This window comes from Quercus suber, unplaced genomic scaffold, assembly GCF_002906115.3.
Source record: "Quercus suber isolate HL8 unplaced genomic scaffold, Cork oak 2.0 scaffold_355, whole genome shotgun sequence".
NCBI classification, from domain to species: Eukaryota; Viridiplantae; Streptophyta; class Magnoliopsida; order Fagales; family Fagaceae; genus Quercus; species Quercus suber.
The window spans coordinates 31,542-50,890 of NW_027069807.1; the positions used below are offsets into that span (position 1 = coordinate 31,542).

At 34.3% G+C, this 19,349-nt stretch overlaps 1 protein-coding gene and 2 pseudogenes across 1 annotated transcript; all 3 read right to left on the minus strand.

Moving 5' to 3' along the window:
• Positions 1-523: 523 nt before the first annotated feature.
• LOC111985669 (G-type lectin S-receptor-like serine/threonine-protein kinase SD1-13) lies at positions 524-2,198 on the minus strand (annotated as a pseudogene).
• A 6,213-nt stretch (positions 2,199-8,411) lies between these two features.
• Positions 8,412-11,620, minus strand: LOC112010819 (G-type lectin S-receptor-like serine/threonine-protein kinase At1g11330; annotated as a pseudogene).
• A 2,073-nt stretch (positions 11,621-13,693) lies between these two features.
• On the minus strand, positions 13,694-15,488 carry LOC136061360 (G-type lectin S-receptor-like serine/threonine-protein kinase At1g11330). The gene is made up of 6 exons (XM_065760153.1): positions 15,388-15,488; positions 15,153-15,313; positions 14,860-15,070; positions 14,463-14,700; positions 14,220-14,373; positions 13,694-14,130 (listed from the first exon to the last, which is right to left on the minus strand). The coding sequence occupies exons 1-6, from the start codon at positions 15,440-15,442 to the stop codon at positions 13,822-13,824; spliced, it is 1,128 nt and encodes a 375-aa protein (XP_065616225.1). The 5' UTR covers positions 15,443-15,488; the 3' UTR covers positions 13,694-13,821.
• Positions 15,489-19,349: the final 3,861 nt, after the last annotated feature.

Sequence of the window (19,349 nt, forward strand, 5' to 3'; positions counted from 1 at the left end):
TGAACCGTCATACCATTGAGCTACAAAGATCTTGTGCAACTATTACACGATTAAAGGTTCAACACAAGACATTTAAAATCCATGTGTTTTGGTTGGGCAATACAGTTTACCTTGTACTTAAGCCTTAAATGCTAGATAGAATATACATTGATCTCATATGCTTTGGTTGGGAATCCAGATAGTCTTAGTTGAGATATACATTCAAATTGACAAATTCCAAGTATTTTGAGTAGAACATAATTTCATATGTGAAAGTTCTAATTCTTGTGTGTTTAAACTATTAAGAATATATAATTCTCGAGATTTAAAATTTTCATCAACCAAACTGACCCTAAAAAGATGAAAAATAAATCATCCAAAAGATGTATAGGTTTCTTCGGAGTCATAAGATAAAATATACACAAAAAAAGAGAAATTTATCTCAAGAACTTTCATAAAATATACACAAAAAAAGAGAAATTTATCTCAAGAACTTTCATAAAATATACACAAAAAAAGAGAAATTTATCTCAAGAACTTCTTCCTATTTGCCATAAACTGTTGTAATAGTGACATTGTAAATGGAGGATTTTATTTGGCCTTGTTGAGCAGGGTCTGTATATGAATCCATCTCCCTTTCGATGAATGCAGATTGTTTTGGAGTGGGCAGATCTGCAATCTCACTACTAAGCATTGAAATAACAGTAGACACAATTGGCCTATCTCTTGTTGAATCTTGCACACACAACAGTCCGACATGTATGCATCTCAACATCTCCATTTTGAAAGCTTGGATCCCATATTGCTGCTGGGTCTACCAAAGCCATACTGTTCTCATCTTTCCATAATTTCCATGCCTGAATGAATACAAGTATGAAAGACATAAATTGCAAATTCAATCTTGTTAGCAATGATCCAGTTGGAGATGTAAATAAATGGACAATAATTCAGATGGACTTACAAATCCTACAAGGCTCATGTGCTGCTCATCATCATCAAAGCTAGTGCTTCTTTTCCCACTAACAATCTCTAATAACAAGACACCGAAACTAAAGACATCTGATTTTTCTGAAAATACGCCATGCATTGCATATTCAAGGGACATGTAACCACTGAATTTGTACATTGAAACACATTCATCTCATTTGAGCACAAAATAGTGGTGTTATTACTTTAAAAAATTGAAATTCAACAAAACTCTTACTATGTCCCAACCACCCTTTTTGTTTTGGCTTGAACTTCATTGCCTCCAAATATTCTGGCCATACCAAAATCCGATATTTATGGATTCAGTTCTTGATCTAACAAGATGTTACTTGCCTTTAGATCTTTATGAATATTCTTTAGTCTAGAATTCCTATGAAGTTAGAGGAGACCTCGACTGATGCCTTTAATAATGTTGAAGCATTTTCTCCGATCAAGGAGATTTTGGTATAGTGGATCTAAATGAATAGTAACCATTTTTTTAAAAAAAAAAAGTATGAGCAATTGCTTGTTTACCTTTCTATTTATCTGCTCTTGTACTTAAGTGAGCAAAAATGTACTTGTACGTTAATATGTAAAAAAAATAAGTAAAGCTTTAAAAAGTTGTATTTAGGGGTTACTTTGGCAATGGGACTAAAAGGAAGGTTGTTTAAATGAACTAACCAAAAACAATTGCATCCAAACTTTTGTTTGGCATGTATTCATAGATCAACATTTTCTCTTCTCCCTCAATACTGCAGCCAAGAAGTCTAGCAAGATTTCGATGCTGGAGTTTAGAAATCAAAGCCACCTCATTCATAAATTCTTCAAGACCTTGTCAAGAGGTTCTTGACAATCTTTTCACTGCTATTTTCTGTCCATCATGCAATTTTCCCTTGCCAAAAAAAGAAAAAGAAACAAAAAAAGGAATGAGTACATACTGGTTTGATTTGAAGAGGGACTAATGAACTCGACAGATCAAGCATTACCCTATAGACTGGACCAAAGCCACCTCGCCCAAGCATATTAGCTACATGAAAGTTGTTTGTTGCAGTTGCCACTTCTTCCAAATTGAAAATTGGTAGCTCATGGAATTTAACATCGTTCAGGTAGTCAAACAATAAGTTCTCCCCGCTTTTATATTTCCTTGTTGTTGCAAATTTTAATAGTTAGTAATCCATCTCACAATTCCCAGTCCCCATATCTAATAAATGGACGTATTACCTCGTTTGTGAGTCATTCCCATCCTCCTCCATAAGAAGTATGCTGTGCTAACAATGGCAATGGCTCCAATGGTCACTGTAATTGTGATGATTACTTTCAAAGGTCCCTCTTTTTCTGTTTACCAAAAAATATTTTAAACTAATTCAGTCAAATTTGAGTATAGACATTTTATCAAAATCACTGTTGATGTGTGAGATTTGCAGCATGTCATTCCAATTTATATTACCTACAAATTATAGCATTGTATTACTTAGAACAGGACATATATCAAGAGAGAGATAGAAGCAGTATCATTTTCATTGTTGATATATCAAGTTGTGCTTATAGCAACATCATTTCCACACAAATCTGTAAATAACATTTACTGGTATCAATCACAACATATCACCTTAGCAGTTATAAAACAACTGTGATTTTTTTTTCATCTCTGGGCTTATTGTTTAATGAAAGGTAATTCAAGTTATTTTCTAATCAAAGTTGGAGGGGAGATCAACAGTCCTAAGACTTATCACCAGGTAAGTGGCTCTTATGTAAGTAGTAATGTTTTAGGTCCTGTTTGGATTTTTTTTCTTCACTCATCACTCCTCACTCAATTTTCGTCACTCATCACTCATCACTTAAAATACCCCAACTCCCTACACCCCACCTATTTAGCACCATCACTCAACTTGTCATCACTCAAAATTTTCAACTGTTTGTGGGCCTCATACTTGTAACTTGGTCTAGCTTTTACTTCTTCTTCTTTTTTTCCTTCAACCCCCAGTACTCAAAGTCACCAAACCTAGTGAAAAAAAAAAAAAAAAAAAAAAAAAAAAAAAAAAAAAAAAAACCCAGAAAACCCGAACCTAGTGAAAGAAGAAGAAGAAGAAAAAAAAAACAAAAACAAAAACTTAATGAAGAAGACCAAGACCCAGCGTGAAAGGGAAAGAAAAAAAAAAAAGAATAAGAAGAAGCCACTTACTGTGAAAGGAAAAAGAAAAAGAAAAAAAAGATGAAGAAACCAAACTCACCGAACCCAGTGAAGAAAAAAAAAAAAACCCCAGAAACCCAAACTCACCACAACTAGTGAAAAGAAGAAGAAAGAAGAAGGAGAGAGAGAGAGAGAGAGAGAGAGAGAGAGAGAGAGAGAGAGAGAGAGAGAGAGAGAGAGAAAACCTTAATGAAGAAGACCAAGACCCAGTGTGAAAGGGAAAAGAAAAAGAAGAAGAAGAAGAAGAAGAAGAAGAAGAAGAGAGAGAGAGAGAAAAAACCTTAATGAAGAAGACCAAGACCCAGCGTGAAAGGGAAAAGAAAAAGAAGAAGAAGAAGAAGAAGAAGAAGAAGAAGCCACCTAGTATAAAGGAAAAAGAAAAAAAAGAAGATGAAGAAACCAAACTCACCGAACCCAGTGAAGAAAAAAAAAAAAAGGTCAAAAGTTGCAACTGGACTCTGACCGTGGGACCTAGTATGTAGTTTTAATTACAAAAATGCCATTAAAAACAGAGTTATGGAAACTAAAAAACACCTAAAATGTGTTTTCAATTTCCATAACTCATTACTAAAAAATCAGAGAATTGAGTGATGGTAACAAAATCCAAACGAACCTCTCAGCTATGGGTCCCACCATTTTTGAGTTATGAGTTATGGAAACAGAGCTATGAGTTATGGAAACAGCAAATCCAAATAGCCCCTTAGGGGCTGTTTGGATCACATTTTTTCATCACTCAATTTCTGTCACTCAATTTTCATTACTCATCATTCATCACTTATCACTCATCACTCATCACTCAAAAATACCACACCCGTTTAGCACCATCACTCAATATTTTCACACTATTTGTGGGTCTCATACCTATAACTTAGTCAGAACAAAACTGTTTTGTGGGCCCCACCATTTTATCTTTTCTCATTTCCCCTCCTTCACCCATGTTACTCTCCCAAAACATAAACCCAAACCCAGCTTCAACCACAATAACAAAAACAGCAGCAACAACAACTCTCAAAACACAAACCCGAACCCAACTTCAACCACAATAACAAAAACAACAACAACAACAACAACAACAACAACAAAAGCAACAACAGCAACAACAACAACAACAACAACAACAACAAAATGCGGCCAATCAGATGGCTAATTCCACCTCCACCTCAGCCGACGACAAGCTAATACAGAATCGATACGACGACGGTCATCAACCGATACAGAACCAATGCGAGATCTTCGTCTACGGTCTCAGCTGGGACACCATGCCGAAACCCATTCATGTGGGTATGTTGAAACCCCAAATCCAAATCCAAACCCATCCTTACCCGGTCATGGAGTGCAGCTTCAGACTATAAAATTCTGTGATGAAGAACCAAAAAAGAAAAGAAAAGAAAGAAACCCAAAATCCCAAACCCAGTGAAAGAAGAAGGAAAAAAAGAAAAAGAAAAAAGGAAGAACTAAAGACCGAACCCAGTGAAAGAAGAAGAAGAAGGAAAAAAAAAAAAAAAAAGAAACCCAGAAACCCAAACCCAGTGAAAGAAAGTACAAATTTTAGGAAAAATCAAAGGTACAGTTGACATCATGGAATAGCCCTTCTTGATCCATCCATTGGAAGATTTAGTTCAGGCATTGATCAGCTGAACACTCCTGGAGCTTTCATTTGGAAAGATGGTCATCCATTTTGGCGGACTGGTCCATGGAATGGTCAGGCATTCATTGGAATATACAACAGAAATCCACAATATCATAATGGATATATTGTAGTAGATGATAAAGAAGGGACATCTTTTGCAACTTTTGCTTATGTGAATGAGTTACCTTTGTCAAAGTTTGTCCTGAATTCACAAGGAAAGCTAGTGCAGAGTTATCGGAATAATAGGAAGGAGGATTGGGAGGTTTGGGAATAGCTCCAAAATTTGACTGTGAAGTTTATGGAACTTGTGGTGCTTTTGGAACCTGTCATTCACTGGGTTCATCAATGTGCAGCTGTTTGAGAGGGTTTGAACCTGAAGATAATTGATGAATGGAATAGAGGAAATTGGACTAGTGGGTGTGTTAGGAGGGCACCTTTGCAGTGTGATTGGGTGAACAATAGTGGTGAGGAAGGAAAAGAAGATTGGTTTTTCAAGCTGAAGACGATGAAAGTGCCAGACTTTGCTGAGAGGTCACATGGGCTAAAGATGATTGTCAAAAGCTGTGCTTAGAGAACTGTTCTTGTGTAGCTTATGTATATGATGCTGGCATTGGTTTTCTGTCATGGAGTGGAAGCCTAATTGACCTACAGAAATTCCCCAATGGTGGATCAGATATATATATTCGCCTTGCCTATTTGGAATTTGGTAAGTTCATTTGTTTTCAGTTATAGTTTTGTTCATCCAGCAGTTGGTCCATTTTTTTGCTTGCTTGTTGATTTTCAACAAGCATATTTGGATTTAATTTTTTTAAAAATTTTTCTTGGGTAACATAGAGACTAAGAGGCTGTTTGGATGGCTTGTTTTCGTAACTCAATTCTCAGTTTCCATAACTCATAACTAAAAAATGGTGGGACCCATAGTGAGAAGTCCGTTTGGCTACACAATAACTCTGTTTCCATAACTCTATTTCCATCACTCAATTCTCTACTTTTTGAGTTATGAGTTGTGGAAACTGAAAACATATTTTGGTTGTTTTCAGTTTCCATAACTCATAACTCAATGACATTTTTGTAATTAAACACATGATGGGACCCATTACACAACTTTGTCAACTCAACTCCTGACACTGTCTCCTTCTTTTTCTCTTTCTTTCTTCTCCTGGGTTCGGTCTCCATTGTTCTTCCTTTTTTTCCTTCCCCTTCTTTCACTGGGTTCGGTCTTNAGTCTCTCTCGACATTTTCCTAAAAATCCGATTCGTTCAGATTCTTCCCCAACTAAAGAAGGGATCTTGGTGAAATTGCCACATATGAAATTAAGCACAATTTTGAAAAGAAACTTGGACAAAAAGAAAGAAAGTGACTTAGACAAATCTTTTATAATGTATAACTTAAATGAAACTTGATTCTATTTCAGCATCTTATCCATACTTAATTTTTATTTATCTCAATTTCCATGCCTAGTACTTGGTCGACACCCAACCTATTTTTTATTTTTTGTTAACAAGTGAGAAAGGAAGACACTAATATTTAGACTAGGAAACTTCTGGTTTATAATTTTATATGACAACATATTTTCTAGGACGTAAGACTTATGAAAGTTTAGAGAGGCGTGTCTTGAAAACTACTAGCCAAAGCTGTAACTTGTTAGATGAGCTAGCCAACCTGTTCTGCATTCTAAGACACAAGTAGTTCAGAACAAGTTATGGGACTTCTTAGCAAGACAATCTGTTGTCTGTACTTTTTTTCTTTTGTTTAAACTTAGGCTTTGCCATAGACATCATTAGATCTTCTCATCCCTCAAAGCACCTGAATACATAATTTTAATGGGAGTACTTTCAGACTGGGATTTTTCAACCCTGTAAATTCTACCAATCGCTACCTGGAATATGGTAAATAACATTTCTGTATTCCTGTCATATGGGTAGCTAACAGATCAGAAACCCCTTAAGGATTTTCTGGGTTCTTACTATATTGAGGATGGCAATCTTGTGGTACTAAACGGACAGTGAAAGATTCTTTGGTCATCAAATGTTTCAAATTTTTGACCAATTCAAGTGCCATGCTTTTGGATTCCTGGAAACCTTTTATTGCAAGTTGACCTAAAGGAATAATATGGGAAAGTTTTCAACATCCTTTTGATTCATTCTTGCCAGGTATGAAAATCAGTACAAATTTTAGGAAAAATCAAAGGTACAGTTGACATCATGGAAAAGCCCTTCTTGATCCATCCATTGGAAGATTAGTTTAGGCATTGATCAGCTAACACTCCTGGAACTTTCATTTGGAAAGATGGTCATCCATTTTGGCGGACTGGTCCATGGAATGGTCAGGCATTCATTGGATATACAACAAAATCCCAATATCATAATGGATATATGTAGTAGATGATAAAGAAGGGACAACTTTTGCAACTTTTGCTTATGTGAATGAGTTACCTTTGTCAAAGTTTGTCCTGAATTCACAAGGAAAGCTAGTGCAGAGTTATTGAATAATAGGAAGGAGGATTGGGAGGTTTTGGAATAGCTCCAAAATTTGACTTGAAGTTTATGGAACTTGTGGTGCTTTGAACCTGTCATTCACTGGTTCATCAATGGGCAGCTGTTTGAGAGGGTTTGAACCTGAAGATAATTGATGAATGGAATAGAGGAAATTGGACTAGTGGGTGTGTTAGGAGGGCACCTTTGCAGTGTGATTGGGTGAACAATAGTGGTGAGGAAGGAAAAGAAGATTGGTTTTTCAGCTGAAGACATGAAAGTGCCAGACTTTGCTGAGAGGTCATATGGGCTAAAGATGATTGTCAAAAGCGTGCTTGAGAACTGTTCTTGTGTAGCTTATGTATATGATGCTGGCATTGGTTTCTGTCATGGAGTGGAAGCCTAATTGACCTACAGAAATTCCCCATGGTGGATCAATATATATATATATTCGCCCTGCCTATTTGGAATTTGGTAAGTTCATTTGTTTTCAGTTATAGTTTTGTTCATCAGCAGTTGTTCCATTTTTTTGCTTCTTGTTGATTTTCAACAAGCTTGAATTGGATTTGGTTAGACAATGTGTAGTTGGTATATAAATTATATTTTGTCCAACATGAGCACTAAAAGTCCATGATATGGACATATTTTTTATTTGGAGGTTGTTGTCTAAGCACTAGTATAAATTATTCACATCACTAAATCAATGAAAATATATGTGAACAATGTTTTTTAATGGTAACAGACCAATTTTAGGTAACAATCCAACTTGGTTAGCTTATAACCAACCTTACAAAGGCAATAATTTAGTGTGAGGGTACAACATCCAAAGCATAGCCGACCTTTTGAAACTTATAACATGTTAGCCACGATTTTTGACGATTAAGCTGTGATTGAAAGGCTGAGGAACTTTGATCGATTAGGAGTTGAACAAATTTAGGTCATTACAGACTCAAATCTTGAACTTGAACTTGATCAAATCTTGAATTAGTCATTACAGACTCAATTTGACACATACAAAAGTGAATTTGCCAACACTTACACATTAGCCCTGATAGTTTTCTTGAGAAAATATGACAAAATGCATAATAAATAAAGTATTGGGATTACTTACTCTTGATTCCTTGAAGAAAATATTCAATAAAGATAAATTTATATCAAAATATTCTTTTTATCAGCCAAAAACTGTTGAAACAGTGACATTGTAAATGGAGAATCGGTCTTGTTGAGCAAGCTCTATATTTGAAGCAATCTGCCTTTCCATGAATGCAGGTTGATTCAGAGTGGGAAGATCCACAATCTCACCATTAAGCATAGAAATAATAGTTGACAAAATTGGCCTATCTCTTGCCAATTATTGCGTGCACAGCAGTCCCACATGTATGCATCTCAAAATTTCCATTCGAAAGCATGGATCCCATATCCCTGGGTCTACCAAAGCCATACTGTTGTCATCATTCCACAATTTCTATGCCTGAAAGATACAAAAATTGGAATGTTCAATCTTATTGGTAATTGACCATGTAAAACATGGACTAAATAAAATAAATAAAGTGGCATTTTGAGTTAAATTCGGCTAATTTTTTCCCAATGTGAATGCTCTAAATTAGATAGACTTATATATCCAATGAGGCTCAAGTACTACTCATCATTGCAAAAGCTAGTTCTTCTTCTCCCACTTACAATCTCTAGTAACAATAAACCAAAGCTGAAGACATCTGATTTCTCTAAAAACAAGCCTTGCATTGCGTATTCAGGAGACATATAACCACTACATTTAAAATAATAAAGCAGATCCATATAATTTGAGTACAAGTGAAGCTATTACTTAAATTAAATTTCAACAAATATCTTACTATGTCTCGACAACCCTTTTAGTTTTGGCCTGATCATCATTGGCTCCAAATATTCTCGTTGTACCAAAGTCCGATATTTTTGGATTAAGCTCTTGATCAAACAAGATGTTAGATGCCTTTAGATCTCTATGAATAATCTTCAATCTAGAATCCCTATAAAGGTAGAGTAGGCCTCAACCAATTCCTTTAATAATGTTGAAGCGTTTTCTCCAATTAAGGAAGTTTTGGAGGATTGGATCTAAATTAATAGTAACCCAAATAAATAAATAAAATTGTATGAGTAAACTTGTATGCAAAAAAAAAGATAAACTGTTGAGAAATGAAGTTGGGGCAAGTTAGCACAAAAGTATGCTTCAAGTGACCAAATTGGCACAATGGAACTTATTATTAATTAAGGCACTAACTAACTTGATGCAAGATTTATAAGTGTATGAAATAACCAAAAACAATTGTGTCCAAACTTTTGTTTGGCATGTACTCATAGATCAACATCTTCTCTTCTCCCTCAATACAACATAGAAGAAGTCTAACAAGATTCTGATGTTGGAGTTTAGAAATCACCAACACCCCATTCATAAATTCTTCAAGCCCTTGTCCAGAGGCTTTAGACAGTCTTTTTACTGCTATTTGCTGTCCATTATGCAATTTACCCTAGAAGAAAAATTAAAGAATATCAACACATATCTATTTGAGAGAGACAAATGAACTCTACATGAGCAACCATTACCTTATAGACTGGACCAAAGCCACCTTGTCCAAGCTTATTAGCTATATGAAAGTCGTTTGTTGCAGTTGCCAATTTTTCCAGATTAAAGCTTGGTAACTCGTGTAGTTTCACATCTTTCAGGTAGTCAAACGGTAAACTCTCGTCGCCTTTTGTTTTCATTGCTGTTGCAAAATGTAATATGAGTTAACCCATCTAGCAATTCCTAGTCGCTGTAGATAATTAATAGGCATATTACCTCTCCTTTGTTTTAGCCATCCACCTCCATAAGAAGTATGCTGTGTTGGCAATAGCAATCACTCCAATAATCATAGTAATTGTGATGATTACTTTCAAATGTCTCTCATTTTTTGTGTATAGGAGCAAGATTTAAACTACTTCAGTCAAATTTGACAATGGAAATTTAATTCAAAAATATTGAAATTCAATTGCTTTTGTTCTAAATAACTAGAAGTCCGTTTGAGATCTACTTATTTTGCTGAAACTGAAAACTTTTTTGTGAATGTATTGTAGATAAAAGTAAAAGTTAACTGAAATAGTACAGTGAGACTTATGAATAATATCAAAAAGTGCAGTTGGACCCATGAATAGTAGCAAAAATAAACTAAATAGTAAAATAAGTTAGCAAAAATAATTTTTGCCAAATGCACACTAGGTAATCAAACAACCGGATTAATAATTGCTGAATGAAGCATAAGATTAGGAAAAAAAAAATCTTTAAACAAAATGAACTTGCAAATTCCGAATTGGCCAAACGAATATATATCTGATCTACCAACCAAGAATTGTTGTACGTCACTGCTTTTTACAATTGTCTTTAGTCCCATATGACCATTGAGCAAAGTCTGGCACCTTGACCATCTTCAATATGAAAAACCCATCTGCTCTTCCTTCTTCAACACTATTGTTCAACCTTTCACATTGCAATGGTGTCCTCGTCACACATCCACTACTCCAATTTCCACTATTCCGTTCCTTAATAATCTTGGACTCAAATCCTCTCATACAGCTGCAGATTGATGAACCCAGTGAATCACAGCTTCCATTTGCACCGCATGTGCCATAAACATCACACTTATCTTTTGGAGTTAACCCCACAACCTTCCACTCCTCCTTCCCATCATCCCAATATGTCTGCACTAGATTTCCTTGTGAATCCATATAAGCAAAAGTTGCATAAACTGTTCCTTGTTTGTCATCGACTACACTAAATCCACTATGATATACAGGATTCCAGTTTTGTATTCCAATAAAGACATGATTATTCCATGGACCAGTCCGCCAATATGGGTGACCGTCTTTCCAAACAAAACCTTCAGGAATGTTCACTGGATCAATGCCTGCAGAGAAGCTTCCAATGGATGGATTAGAAGGGTTTTTTCATGGTGTCAGTTGCATCTTTCCTTAAATTAGTACTAAGTTTCATTCTTGGCAAGAAGGAATCAGATGGATGTTGAAAACTTTCCCATAATATAATTCCTGTTGTGTCAATTTGCAATACAAGGTTTCTAAAATCCAAAAGAGTGGCACTTGAAGTGGTTACAGAATTTGAAACATTTGATGACCGAAGAATCTCTTCTTGTCTGTTTGGTACCACAAGATTTCCATCCTCAGATATAGTAAGAACCCCGGAAGATCGAGAAACTCCTTGGTTACAAAACCCTATGGTGCACAAACACAGTAGTTTCTTCACAAGAAAGATGAACTAGGGCAAACTCTGTCTCTAGTCACAATTTGCATGAACAAACTTTGCCCAACACTTGTGCAGCTTGTGTCTACTTTGACGGCTCTTAAAATAATCATTTTATATGTCAAGGGTTGTGAGAAAAGAAAGCCCAAACATACAATCACAAATTAAATGAAATACAGCCCTAAAAAACTGAACTTCATAAACCTTGACAAATACCTATCTGTCGAGTTGCTGTCGAGCCACGGGCTGGAACAGCTCTTCAAGGCTTGATAGATGCTAGCTGTCGAGTTTTAATGAACAACACTTTTCACACTTGAATTTTGGACAGACTTGCATGAATTTAACACTTGAACTTGAAACCTTGTTTCTTGTAATATTAAACACATCCTAGATTTACCCAATTACAAGTAAAGTACATTTTGTCAAAGGATTAGCCAATTATATAAAATAGTGACATATGTTCCTAACAGGTGAAACACATATGTCCTAACAATCTCCCTCTTTGGCAATCTATGACAAAACCACAACAAACAAATGAACATATGAGAGAAGTCATAACACTTGAACTTGAAACCTTGTTTTTTGAAGTATTAAACACATCCTAGATTTACCCAATTACAAGTAAAGTGCCTTTTGTCAAAGGATTAGCTAATTACATAAAATAGTGACATATGTTCCTAATATGTGAAACACATATGTCCTAACAATACCATATTCTGAGGTAGCGATCGGTGGAATTTACAGGGCTGAAGAACCTCAGTCTGAAAGCACTCCCATTGGATATTATGTATTCAGGGTCTTTGATGGATTGAGAAGATTTAATGGTGTCTATTGCAACTCCCAAATTCAAACAAAAGCAACAAAGGACAGACAACAAGTTTGTCTTAAGTCCCATAACTTGTTCTCTGGCCTACTTGTGTCCGAGAATGCAGAACAGGTAGGCCTTGCTCAGCAAACAAGTTACAGCTTTGTTTATCCGGGGAAAAAACAAAAAACAAAAAAGTTTAACCTTTAGCTGGTAGTTTTTTAAGAAAAGGCTACTCTAGACTTTCAAAAGTCTTGATCCCAAGAAATAAGTTTGTCATATAAAATTATAAATCAAAGGGGTTTGTTCCTTAGTCTAGATAGTTTCTTCCTTTGTCAAAAAGGACAGGTTGAATTTCAACCAAGGACTAGGCGACTAGGGATGGGAAATAATTAAAGAGACAATTGGAATAAAGCACTATAATTAACACTGAATAAGACGCAGGAATAGAATCTGCAAAATCCTAAACAATTAAGTGTAGATCCCTATGCAGAAATAAATGCATTAACAGTTAATCACAAAAAATAAAAATTATATACCCAGCAGAACATATGTATACACACAACAGTTTATGCAATAAAATCAAAAGCAATAGAGATGGTGACACAGTACACAGATTAATCATGATGTGGAAAGCCTAAGAACAATCTCTTGAAGATAACATCCATTTTGTGACTTTTGTAAGCCTCCTTTGTAATTTATTTATTTTCCTTTATTTTGCCTTAATTTTCCCAACATCCTGACAACCTAGTATCAGTAGTATATATCTTCTCTGAAGTGATATTTCATGACAAGATGATCTTAGTTATTTTAACTACATTCACTGGACATATGCATCTTTCTTTTGCTTTCCTTCTGATCAAGTGTCCTCAACCATCATGGTTGAATATCATGAACCAAACTCAATGATATCCTCTCCCCGCCAACTTCTTTCTTGTCACACGTCTCTATTATCTTCAGCCTACGTGACTTGTAATACACCTCTGATCAGTGGCCTTCATTAGCTTTCTTTCAGGTCACATGTTGCAATCATCTTCATCTAGAGTTTTTCAAACCACACTCATGATCAGTAGACCACCCCAGTATGATCAGCACCATGATTAGCATTTGGAATTGACATTGGCTTTCTTTCTTGTCAAGTGTCTCAGTTTGAGGCTTCAAAATTATGCAGAAAAAAGTGCCTCAAGTGAGGATTCTAAAGCTAGTAACAATTTTAACAGTATATTGAAAGTTGTGACTCTTCAATTAAGAAATTTTCTGAAAGTTTTACCTCTTCAATTATGACCTTTTAACGGTGCTCTTTCATTGTTGTGTCTTCATTGTCCATTTTTAAAATCATATTCAGTTTTTTTGTGCAGAATAATTGAACAAGTATAAGAAATTCTGAAATTTTATAGAATTGTTATATGTAGAATTCAAACTTTGTTATATCTGAACTTTGAAAAGAGAGTACGGTTTGCATCCTTAAAGATGCTAAACAAAGGGAATGCTATCTCAAGCACTTTCTTCCTATCTAGCATAAACCGTTGTAATAGTGATATTGCAACTGGAGGACTTTATCTCGCCCAGTTGAGCAGGCTCTTCATTTGAAGCAATCTGTCTTTCAGTGAATGCAGGTTGCTTTGGAGTGGGCAGATCCAGAATCTCACTATTAAGCATTGAAATTATAGTCGACACAGTTGGCCTGTCTCTTGCCAATTCTTGCACACACAGCAGTCCCACATGTATGCATCTCAACATCTCCATTTGAAAGCAAGGATCCCATATTGTTGGGTCTACCAAAGCCATTATGTTGTCATCGTTCCACAATTTCCATGCCTGAAAGATGACAAGTGTGAAAGACAAAAATTTAACATACTGATTAGCTGAGCTTTAAAGAAAAATGATAATGAGTCAGATGGACCTACAAATCCTACAAGGCTCAAGTAGTACTGCTGATCATCATAAAAGCAAGTGGTTTTTCTCCCACTAACAATCTCAAGTAACAACACACCAAAGCTAAAAACGTCTGATTTCTCTGAGAAAAAGCCTTGCATTGCATATTCAGGAGACATATATCCGCTGCATTTGAAAAATGAAACACATCCTCATCATTTGAGCACAAATAGTGGTGTTATTATTTAAAAATTTAATTTCAACAATGCTCTTACTATGTCCCGATGACCCTTTTAGTATTGGCTTGATTTTCACTGCCTGTAAAAATTCTGGCAATTCCAAAGTCCGATATTTTTGGATTTAGCTCTTCATCTAACAAGATATTACTTGCCTTTAGATCCCTATGAATAATCTTCAGTCTAGAATCCCTATGAAGGTAGAGCAGGCCTCTACTAATTCCTTCAATAATGTTGAAGCGTTTTTTCCAATCAAGGTGTTTTTGGTTGAGTGGATCTAAATGAATAGTGACCAAAAGAAATAACAAAGAGATAAGAGTAAATTTGTATATAGAGGTCATGGATTCAACACATTGAGTATATAGAAACTAGATTTCTAGATTTCAGATTTATTCTATTGATGAGCCTGAAAGGAAGGGAATTTAAATGTACTAACCAAAAACAATTGCGTCCAAACTTTTGTTTGACATGTACTCATAGATCAACATTTTCTCTTCTCCCTCAATGCAGCAGCCAAGAAGTCTTACAAGATTTCGATGTTGCAGCTTAGAGATCACAAACACCTCATTCATAAATTCTTCAAGCCCTTGTCCAGAGGATGTTGACAGTTTTTTCACTGCTATTTCCTGTCCGTCATGCAACTTTCCCTGGCAAAAGAAACAACAAATATAAGTATTTATCTATATGATTTAAAGAGGAACTAATGAAGGCTACTAGAGCAACCATTACCTTATAGACTATACCATAGCCACCTCGGCCAAGCATATTAGCTACATGAAAGTTGTTTGTTGCAGTTGCCAATTCTTCCAAACTAAAAGTTGGCAGCTCGTGGAGTTTAACTTTGTTCAGGTTTTTGGTTGGTAAACTCTCCCTGCTTTTATTTTTCCTTGCTGTGGAAAATTTTTATAGTAAGCTATGCATCTAGCAATTTCTAGTTCCCGTAGTTAATGATAGGGCATATTACCTCTTTTTTTGGTCATCCATCTCCAAAAGAAGTATGCGGTGCTGGGAATGGCCATTGCTCCAATAATCACTGTAATTGTGAAGATTACTTTCAAATTTCTCTCGTTTTCTGTGTATCAGAAAAAGTTTCAACTAATTTTGTCAAGTTTTTGAAAATAAATTTATATAATATCTAAAAGTTAAAGCTAATACTAAGCTTATGTTGAGTCACATCATATCAAAAAATATAAAAATGTTAATGTATGCAATAAATTTTGCTACTCTATCATTGTGCCATATCATCCACCTCTTCTCAACATCTTCTTTCTCTTTTTAAACTTTACTTCTCCCTATTATTTAAAATACAAAACAAAAGCTAAAAATTTTCTTCCCCTTGTTAGTCCACAGTTATTGTTACATTTTTTCCAACTTTTCCTCTCCCATTTTGCTTCTTTATCTCCTTACTACTCTTTATTTTGCCATTACACTTCCTTCATAATTTTTTTCTTTTTTATATTTTGACTTTTCTTCTCTCCATCTTATTTTGTATAAATTTGATATCATTTCCCCCATTCAATTTATATTTTTCTCAACCAAAAAATGTGAGTACTCTCTCTCTTGGTGGATTTTTGTTCTTTCTTATTGCTCTAATTTAGGTTGGTGGGGTTTTTTTTTTTTTCCTAAATTTCCTAGCCATAAGTCTTCTTTCTCCCTCTTATAGCTTTGGTTGGATTTTGATTTAAGTTAATACTTAGTTTTTTTTTTTTTTGAAATAGGAATTTGAGTTTATATCAAAATACAATCTACATAGCTATGAATTTGAATGTGTTTACCAATTGTTTGAGTAAAAAAATTATTATAAAGTCTATCTTTTATTCCTTTGGTTTCATTTTAATTTTAGTTAAGATAACATTGTAATTTTGTGATGGGTTTTAATATCATGATAATCTTCATATTCTTTAAGAGATGAGAAATTTGAATAATAAATTTAAAAATTACAAATTTTAGTTGTATATTAGGCTAATATAACACACTATAATAGAAGTTAGAAGAATGTGAAACACCTTAAAAAAATATTAATCAAACACACCAAAAAATAATATAATGATATATTTATAAAGATAAAAAGATTTAAAAAAAAATATGTGTAGAAGTCTTTAAAAAAAAAACACAATACTTGAAGCAATTGATGCGTGAAGTTGCAACTAGTTCAATCTAATGTGTGAAACTTGGACTAATTTTTCCGAATAGCATAATTTTAGAAAAAATTTAGCAGAAACACATCTGGCTATATGTAGCACTTTTTCGAAACTCGAGTTTGTCAAACTCAAGTTCCAAGTGAAACTTGAGTTTACCAAACTCAAGTTCCAAGCTTAAGTAACATATAATGCTTGGAATTCAAGTTTGGTAAACTCGAGTTTCACTTGTATTAGAACCAAGTGCTTACCTACTACACTAAAAGTCATAGTTGAAGGTAAGGGCGCAAAATTATTTCCTTAAAGGGTGGTAGCCTAGCGCCAATAGGTTAACTGAGACTTGGCCCAACTTGGCCTCTACCTCTAGTAGGATGTTGGAATTGGCCCACTAGGCCTCCACCAATAGTCCCACCCCCAACACCTACACATGTGCAGCAAGGAGTGAAACTCGTGACCTGCCTCTGATACAAAGCCTCCAACAACTTGGAACCAGGGACAGGCCTAGGATTTTAAACTAGCGGGGGCTAGAGTATAATAAAAATAAATAAATAAATAAAAAACACTCCAAATAGGCATCCATATAGTATTAAAAAAAAATCATTGTTTCTAAATACATTAAGATGCAATCATTTACCAACAAAGACAAAAACATATAATAATAATACTAGGCTGGCTAAGAGTTTTTTTCTTTTTGGTTGAAGTTAGAGCATTCACAGTGATGGTGCTAAAATTTTTAGCTTATAGCACCTCAAAAATCTACTTTATCTATTTTACCACCTCACTTTACAATACACCCAATATCAAATGTTTTTTTTTAACACTTCATTTAAAATAATATAAACAAATCATTAAAATAATAAAGTAAATGAGAAAAAAAAATTATTATAAAGTCTATCTTTTATTCCTTTGGTTTCATTTTAATTTTAGTTAAGATAACATTGTAATTTTGTGATGGGTTTTAATATCATGATAATCTTCATATTCTTTAAGAGATGAGAAATTTGAATAATAAATTTAAAAATTACAAATTTTAGTTGTATATTAGGCTAATATAACACACTATAATAGAAGTTAGAAGAATGTGAAACACCTTAAAAAAATATTAATCAAACACACCAAAAAATAATATAATGATATATTTATAAAGATAAAAAGATTAAAAAAAAATATATATGTGTAGAAGTCTTTTAAAAAAAAACACAATACTTGAAGCAATTGATGCGTGAAGTTGCAACTAGTTTAATCTAATGTGTGAAACTTGGACTAATTTTTCCAAATAGCATAATTTTAGAAAAAAATTTAGCAGAAACACATCTGGCTATATGTAGCACTTTTTTGGAACTCGAATTTGTCAAACTCAAGTTCCAAGTGAAACTTGAGTTTACCAAACTCAAGTTCCAAGCTTAAGTAACATATAATGCTTGGAATTCAAGTTTGGTAAACTCGAGTTTCACTTGTGTTAGAACCAAGTGCTTACCTACTACACTAAAAGCCATAGTTGAAGGTAAGGGCACAAAATTATTTCCTTAAAGGGTGGTAGCCTAGCGCCAATAGGTTGACTGAGACTTGGCCCAACTTGGCCTCTACCTCTAGTAGGATGTTGGAATTGGCCCACTAGGCCTCCGCCAATTGTCCCACCCCCAACACCTACACATGTGCAGCAAGGAGTGAAACTCGTGACCTGCCTCTAATACAAGGCCTCCAACAACTTGGAACCAGGGACAGGCCTAGGATTTTAAACTAGCGGGGGCTAGAGTATAAAGAAAAAGAAAAAAAAAAGAAAAAGAAAAAAAAAACCTCCAAATAGGCATCTATATAGTATTAAAAAAAAAAATCATTGTTTCTAAATACATTAAGATGCAATCATTTACCAACAAAGACAAAAACATATAATAATTATACTAGGCTGGCTAAGAGTTTTTTTCTTTTTTGGTTGAAGTTAGAGCATTCATAGTGATGGTGCTAAAATTTTTAGCTTATAGCACCTCAAAAATCTACTTTATCTATTTTACCACCTCACTTTACAATACACCCAATATCAAATGTTTTATTTTTTTAACACTTCTTTAAAATAATATAAACAAATCATTAAAATAATAAAGTAAATGAGAGAATTTGATTTTTTTTTTTATTTTTTAAATTGAAGGAAGAGATATAATTTAATAAAATATTGTATTTTATTTTTAATAAATACTACAGTCAACTGGTATTTATATCAGTTTACTATAGTTGCAAAAAATTTAGTTTTAATTTCTTCAATAACACATGATTTTTTGGTTCTTTGGTGGTAAAATAGTTTTTTTTTTTTTGCTATAATACAATCACCATTGTGAATGTTTTTATTGTTTTTGTTAAGTTTTTGGATTGGATAGTTGCTATTTGCGTAAGACTTGTTAGACTTATTGAGGAGAAAGAGGGCTTAAGGTTTTAGAAGGGGACCCAACTATAAAAATAAAATATATAATAACTATAAAAATTAAAAATTAAAAAATTGGACCCAAGGGATCCCCTTGGGCCCCCACCTGGGTTCGTCCCTGTTTGAAACTCAAGTTTGTCAAACTCTAGCTCCAAACTCGAGTTCCAAAAAAGTACTACATAACTATATAAGTTTAGCCGAATACGTTTCTCCTAAATATTCCCTTAAGTTATGCTATTTGACAAAAAAAGGCCGTGAAACTTGTTTGGATTTTATGTTTTGTCAATTTATAACACCTAAACATCTGACCAATGTGTTACTCAGAAAAGGATATATATATATATATATATATGGGAAAGAAACGCGGGGGGG

Coding starts and splice junctions, on each gene's coding strand:
- LOC136061360 (XM_065760153.1), bottom strand. CDS start 15,442: ATGGCCATTCCCAGCACCGCATACTTCTTTTGGAGATGGATGACCAAA. Junction 15,071..15,152: donor GCTATGGTATAGTCTATAAG/GTAATGGTTGCT, acceptor TTCTTTTGCCAG/GGAAAGTTGCATGACGGACA. Junction 14,701..14,859: donor TTTGGACGCAATTGTTTTTG/GTTAGTACATTT, acceptor CTATTCATTTAG/ATCCACTCAACCAAAAACAC.